General features: G+C 48.2%; 1 protein-coding gene across 2 annotated transcripts in view; it reads left to right on the forward strand.

Moving 5' to 3' along the window:
• Nucleotides 1-7,014, forward strand: part of ASIC2 (acid sensing ion channel subunit 2) — a 418,256-nt gene extending 411,242 nt beyond the window's left edge. For both annotated transcript variants that reach the window (XM_048926972.1, XM_048926974.1), the window contains 8 exons: nucleotides 801-951; nucleotides 1,398-1,454; nucleotides 2,154-2,307; nucleotides 2,825-2,916; nucleotides 3,560-3,639; nucleotides 5,940-6,008; nucleotides 6,146-6,320; nucleotides 6,713-7,014. In XM_048926972.1, the coding sequence (XP_048782929.1) occupies nucleotides 801-951; nucleotides 1,398-1,454; nucleotides 2,154-2,307; nucleotides 2,825-2,916; nucleotides 3,560-3,639; nucleotides 5,940-6,008; nucleotides 6,146-6,247 (705 nt within the window). In that variant the 3' untranslated portion in view covers nucleotides 6,248-6,320; nucleotides 6,713-7,014. The remainder of the gene's footprint in view (nucleotides 1-800; nucleotides 952-1,397; nucleotides 1,455-2,153; nucleotides 2,308-2,824; nucleotides 2,917-3,559; nucleotides 3,640-5,939; nucleotides 6,009-6,145; nucleotides 6,321-6,712) is intronic.
• The last annotated feature ends 250 nt before the right edge of the window (nucleotides 7,015-7,264 follow it).

The following is a 7,264-nucleotide window of genomic DNA, read 5'->3' on the forward strand; positions in this document are numbered from 1 at the left end:
TGGAAAGGGCATTGCTGACTTGTCCTCTTCTCAAAGCTGGTGCTACTGTGTAAGGCTGTCACCTGGTGCATTTTGTGTCAGTGTGAAAAGTGCCTGTGTGAGGAAAGGAACAGTGCAGACCCAGGTTTGTTCGCACCACAGCAATCACATTTCCTTTGCTGGAATTTTGCTGCTTCCATTATCTGCTCCTTAATGTCACCAGCACTGCCTGTGTCGTCCCCATGAGATGAGCATAAGGCTGAGCCAGGAGCTGTCACACACCGCTGCTGATTACCCTGTGTTTGTTCTCAGCAAATTGGAGCCAATTTGTAAGTCACAGCCTCCCCAGCAGTCCCTGCACGAGCAGCGTTTTCCCAATGGTGCAAGAGAAAGGACCAAGTGCTCCTTTAAAGCTGGTCCTGCAGAATGCCTGGTGCTGCACATCCCCTGTGCACCATCCTGCTGGGTGTGCACCATTCTGCTGGGCTCTGCTGCTGGACTGGAGGGGAGCTCTGCAGCGCAGTGTCTTGCTTATGGCAAAAAAGAGTCGCTGGGAGGGTGAGGATGGGTATGAGAAACTGATTTGTGCAATTGCTTAATGCCATTTCCAAGATCACGATGAAGGGTTGGACCACTAGGCATCAACCTGGGCGGGTTTGGGAGTTGGAGTTGAGAGTGACTCGTGTTGCAATTTTTGGGGTTGGGCTGGACTAGGCAAGCTGAGTTGCCCCTCTCCCCAGCCAGCGTGGTCCCTTTCCTTCCTGTCGGTAGGGGGGAGGAGATGCTGCATCCCCTGACACCCCCTCCTCCCTCTCTTGCAGCTGACCTACCTGCCTCCGCCGTGGGGTGAATGTCGCTCGTCAGACATGGGCTTAGACTTCTTTCCCGTTTACAGCATCACGGCTTGCAGGATCGACTGCGAGACGCGGTATATTGTGGAAAACTGCAACTGCAAAATGGTTCACATGCCAGGTCAGTGTTCCTCTCCATCCACCCAGCCTCCACCAGCCAAGGGACCTGGGACTAGAGGAGCTGGGAATATCTTGTCCTAAAGGGAAGAGGGTGCTAGAAATGTTTGTGAAATGCCCTGAAATAGGGGCAGGAGTGGCAGAGGGCCATGGTTCTGGTAACACCTCTCTGTCCCTGGATTAGCACCCTTGGGTGATGTTTGCTGTGACTCTGTGATTTGGAAAAAAGGCCCCCAGAGCCAGCAGAGGTAGGATGGGTGCTGCAATCCTTCCGTTGCCCAACCCATCCTTGTCTTGCTTTGCAAATGTCAAGTCAGTGGTGGCATTTCTTTGTTGTCCCCACACTGCCCTCAGCTCATTTTGGGACTGAAAAGGGGGACAGGACAGGGCTGAAAAGCTTCCATGTCACCAGTCCTTAGCAACAGTGGTGGATGTGTTCTTTCCCTGCAGGGGATGCTCCCTTCTGTACCCCGGAGCAGTACAAGGAATGTGCAGAGCCTGCGCTTGGTGAGTACCAGGAGATGTCTCTGGATGTCATGGGAGTCCCAAGCTGGGGGGACTTCCAGCAGCCTGTGTCCTTCTGGATGGGGTCATTAGCAACAGCTACAGCTCAGAAATGGCTTTTGATAAGATCTGAATGTTGGGGAGGGCAGGATATTCCCTAGGATAAAGGCTCCTCTTTCCTATGGTTCCATCGAGGCAGCAAGAATCAGGATGACAAGCACCCTGAGATGTGTAGGAGGGAAGCACTTCTAGGTCTGGGTGTGTGTTTGGGTCTGGATTTGGAGCTGGATTTGATTTTGGACTTGGATTTGGGATTGTATTTGCATTTGGGTTTGAGCTTGGATTTGGAGTTGGGTTGGGGTTGAGAGGGAGCAACGCATTCTAGTTTGGGATTTAGGAGACTCCAGGGTTGAGTGCTGTTGTCAGGATCAGATGCATGCAAAGGGTTGGCATGTTACCAACATGAGATGAGTTACAGCCCCAGGCAGATGCTGGTAACAGAGCATGGCCTCCAGCGAAGAGCCTGTCTTCAATCTGCTGTGAATGGCGTGCAATAAAATGGAAAAGAAATGGCCGGGATTTCTTGCAGCTCTTCTCATTTGAGATCTGACTGCTTGGCTCCTTTCTGGGCTGTGTGACCTTTGGGTCCACATCTCCTGCCTATTTCCAACTCTTGAGATCGAACTTTGCCACCTTCTCCAGGTTTGCTTGCTGAAAAAGACAGCAATTACTGCATCTGCAGGACACCCTGTAACCTGACCAGGTACAACAAAGAGCTCTCCATGGTCAAGATCCCCAGCAAGACTTCAGCCAAGTACCTGGAGAAGAAATTCAACAAATCAGAAAAATATATCTCGTGAGTGTTGCAGAAAACAAAACTCCTTCGTTTGGAAGGGGGGGGGGGGGGGGGTGAAAAGTAAAGATCTGTTTGCCATTTAAACCACAAGTGCTTAGACCTTGCCAATATGGGCGTATGTCCTCCATGGAGGATTAGGGTGAGCCCTCAAAGAGATGAGGTGTGGGTTGCTTTCATCCCAGGAGAGCTATCGGGACACCTTGGGCCTCTACCAGTCCTGGGCACGTTGTGATCCATATGGAGACAGCAAGAGTTATTCCTTATTGATCATCATTCAGACTTCTGCTCTTAACATAAAAGTGAGATCCAGTGCTCAGATCCTGAGCAGAGATCTTGGAGAGGAGTTCTCCAGCTTGTGCTGAGGCTCCCAGAGTACAGCCTTGGCCTCCTGGTGTCTGTAGGTCACCAGAAAGAGTGATGAGGACAGGGGGTGGGGGAAAAGCCCCCAGATCCCTTTATCTTTTCCTTGTCCCAGAGTGGTGGCTGATGGGCTGGTGCTGTTGTTCTCTTTCTACAGAGAAAATATTCTTGTCTTGGACATATTTTTTGAGGCACTCAACTATGAGACGATTGAGCAGAAGAAAGCCTATGAAGTGGCAGCCTTACTTGGTAAGGAGGACTCGGGGTATATTATCAGGTCTGTGTGAGCTGGGTGTATTTATGGGACAGGCAGATGCCACAAGTGAGTGCATCCTGTGAAATCCCAGCAAAATCCAACCACATTTCTGACCACTACACTTTCAATCCCTTCTCTTCTTTTCCTTCTGACACCAAGCTGGGGAGGGTCCTGGGGGCCACGATCTGAGGGACAACAGCTAATCCATGTGTCACCCATGAGAGGTTAATGTGAGCTGCTCCATCTCTGCTGGATACCAGAGCCCTGATATTCGGGTTGAGCAGGCAATGGATGCTTTCAGTGGTGATTCTCATGCTGGAAGGCAGTATGGAGAAAGCCATCTCTTAAAACCTTCTACCCACCCCCTCTTACCTGCTCCAAACCCATCTTAATCTCCAGCAGGGCCATCCAGGACCCTGGGCTCTTTGCCTTTGAATGCTGCCCCACAGCTCAATGGGGAAGGTCAGGGAGCTGTTGGGCTGCTTAGCTTCAAATTGGGTCAAACTTTGTGGGTGATGGCTAAAGATTTAAGTGCTTAAGATCCATCAGGCTGGGCAGTAGAGGTGTTCGGTCAAGGAAAAGGCTGGTGATGAAGCTGCTCTGGTAAAACCATCAGCGTGTTATTCTCTCTCCTAGGTGACATTGGAGGCCAGATGGGGCTATTTATTGGTGCTAGTATCCTCACTATACTAGAGCTCTTTGATTATATATACGAGGTAAGTGCCTTGCCTTCACCTTATTCCTGGCAGGGGTTGGGCTTGAAAGCCTTGATGCCAGCACAGATCACAACCCTCCATGCCCAACGTGCTCAACTAATGCTATAATTAATTATAAATGACTATAATATAAGAATTATAAGTTAATTACACCATATAATTCACCTCCAGAAGACCTCAAGCCAAACAAACCCTCCCTGGAGCATTCTCTCCTCCAGGATCTCATTTCCCACTCTTCTTCACCATACTGCAAAAGCGTTAATGTTGGGGGTCAGGTTCATGGCTTTTGATTGTAAAGGGGAAACTGAGCATCTGGGGGGCCTGCAGCAAGCCTCTGGGATTTTGGTCCCTGTTTGCAATGACCCCAAGAACCCAAACCTGCAGGCCCTATTTTATAGCAGGAAAGAATGAGTTTAAGGCACAGTTACAAGTGGGATGTGACACCTCTGGGGAGAGGCAGTTCCCAGCACATCTGTCTCTTCCCAACCCAAACTGGGGGGTTTAATGCAATATTTTTAGTCTCTCTGTACTGAAACCTGCAATAATTTGGACCTCCATCGTTCACCTCTTATCATGATGGCACTGGGGATTATTAATCCTATGGGATATTGTATTTAGAGGTTGTTTGTGGCATTTGCCACAACAGTGTGTGCCGAGCCAGCTGGGTGCATGGGGATGTTGTCTGCTTCAATCTTGCTGGAACATCCTTAAAAAAACTCTTCAATTTTATTATAGATGCTGGCTCTGCATTTTAAGGCAGTCATTCCCCATCACAGCTCCTTCTGGATGGCTGTTAGCACTTGGTGGCATTATCCTGCAGTAAAATAGATAGAAAATTACAAGCATAAAGCTAATAATGGCTTGGGTGTGCAAACAGAGCCGGGTGCCTCGGTTTATATCTCAGTCTGAATTCACACCATATTTCATTAAAATCTCCTATTCTCAGCTATCTTGGGCTTCTTTCATAAGAATAATAAGAATAAGGTAATAGGAAACCTTGCCAGGTCTGGACTTTTTTCTTCTCTTTTTCTTTCCTTTGTTTGATATCTGCTTATGGAACTTGTCTAACAGTTTCCTCATGCTGTATTTTTTTTCTTTCTTTCATTCTTTTTTTGGGCAAACATGGCTTAAGAGAGCATCCCATCTCCTAATGCACACCTGGGGCTGCACAGCGAGTTCACCTTCATGGTCATGATGGATCTTTGACCCACACAGGGCAGGGAGAGGAGGAATAAAATGCCTCAAATAGCTCTGATCTGCTCAGGGCTTCAGCAAGGCAGGGCTCAAAGCACCTTGAACTCATGGCAAAGTCTATGAGATTGCCAGCAAATGGATGCTGGCAAATGGATTGTTTTCTATTAGCTTACCCAAAATCAAAAGGGTTGAGCCTAGGAATGGCTTTTCACATTGGTCACGCTGCTCAGTCCTGGACCAGGGCAGAATGTGCAGCCAGTCCTGCATCCCACCGAGCATCTCCTGCCATCATCAGGAGAATGCCGTAGGAACTGCTTCCTTAGGAGCTGGCCCAATTGCTCACATTTTTAGCTTGCTTCTTTGGGTTGTTGTTTATTTTTTCCTCCCTGTGGAAGGCTTTCAGTAAAATAAAAAAATAAAAAATTGCACTCCCTCCTCATCCTTTGTGGGATTTCCCTTGAAAATCAAATCGGCTTTTCAGCAGCAGCTCCTGAGGAGCCGTGGCTGCAAGGGGAAGCTGTGTTCACATAGCTGACATTTTCAATAAACTCCCAAATAGATATTTTTAAATTGAGGTTTGGGAGCTTTTTGTTGTTTTTCTTGTGAAAAAAAAATCAGGTTTGACACATGGGCTGGTTTTCTCTGGAAGATTTTCTCCTTCCTTCCCGTTGAATCTGGGTCCTCCAGGCCCAGAGCCCCTCCAGCTCTTGCCCCATGCTTTTAGGTGTTGTACTGAAGGATATGGTTTAGTAGAGAAATATTGGTGGTAGGCGGATGGTTGGACTGGAAGGTCTAGGAAGTCTTTTCCAACCATGGTGCTTCTATGATTCTATGGTAAATCTCAAAAATTGAAGGGAGGGTTGGCCAGCTCAGTGAGGTGGAGTCACTGCCTGTAGAGGCGTTCAGGAAATGTTCAGATGTACTCTGGGACATGGTCTGTCGGTGATAGCTGGATGGATGGACTGGATGATCTTGGAGGTCTTTTCCAACCTTGGTGGTTCTATGATTCCATGATGTCAGAAGGCGCTCTGCTCACCTCATCCTGCCCGGTTTAGAATCATAGAATCACCGAATTCTATGATTAACCAACCCTCCCTCTTTTGCAGCTGATCAAGGAGAAATTATTAGACCTACTTGGCAAGGAGGAAGAGGAAGGGAGCCATGATGAAAACGTGGTAAGGAGCCCCATCACTGCGTTATTTCCCAAGGACTGATCGTGCTTCCGTAGCAAAGGAATTTAGCGGTGCCAACGAGGAGAGGCAGTGGGTGGAGAGCAGCCCCGGGGTAACCCCGTCCCGTTTCTCCATCGCAGAGCACTTGTGACCCCATGCCAAACCATTCGGAAACCATCAGCCACACTGTGAACGTGCCACTGCAGGCCACCCTGGGAACACTGGAGGAGATCGCCTGCTGACACCGCCCGACCTCTGCACAGTGCCAACACCTAAGGAAGGGAAACTGCACGGGAAAGCAGGGACCGAGCTCAGGTTTGCAACGGGGGCAAAAAATAAATAAAAATAAAAATAAATTAATTAATAAAAAAAAAATTAAATTAAAAAAAAAAAAAAAAACAGGAAGAAAATCGCTATGCATTAAAAAAAATAATAATAAATATATATATTATATATATACTCTGCCAAAACCAAGCGAGAGGCGCCTTGGACTTGACTTGTGTTGTCCTTTCCTCTGGGGGGGTTGTCTCCAAGCTGTGAAGGCAGCAGCTCCTTTTTGAACTGTACAAAACACAGAGACCAGCACCACAAACACTGAGAAGCCCCGCCACCTCACATACTGCCAAATGTACAAAGCACCTGCATGCCAGTTCTTTTTACGGCAATATATCCCTAGCTGTCTTTATAAGCTCTGTTCCTCTTTACAGTCTCTGATTTTCACTACAAGAAGGAACTCGCGGGCCCAGCCATCCCCTGAAATCACCATTACTAACGTCGTAGGCTGAATTAGAATAAAGAAACAAAAAGTCGCAGCTCTTGGATTCTTCTTACGTTCTTGTCCTTCGTGTCAGTCTGTGATGAATCTTAAGCTAAGCCAGGTCCCCGAGGCCGGGCCACCTCAGCGCTGCCCGACACCCCCAGGTGAGCATCCCTGCGGAGGGGCAACCGTGTGGCTCTCGGTGGATCGTCCCCACCCGGCTGCTGTGTCGTGCTCCTCCATCTGCAGTGCCTGGACAGTCCTTGGGGGAGGGGGGGGGAGGTTTGAGGGAGGGGTGGGCACGGGGCGGTGGGTTTCTGAACTTTCCTTTTTTAATTTTGTGTGTGTGTGTGCGTGTTTAATTTTTTTTTTTTTAATTTATTTTTTATTATAATTATTTTTTCTGTTAATGGATTCTATGCTTTCTCCTCGTTCTCATGACTGATATTAAAGCTGGTCTTGTGGAAATGGCCGGGCTGTGTCATTTCTGCCTTGCCCCCAC

This window comes from Lagopus muta, chromosome 25 (assembly GCF_023343835.1).
Source record: "Lagopus muta isolate bLagMut1 chromosome 25, bLagMut1 primary, whole genome shotgun sequence".
Taxonomy (NCBI): Eukaryota; Metazoa; Chordata; class Aves; order Galliformes; family Phasianidae; genus Lagopus; species Lagopus muta.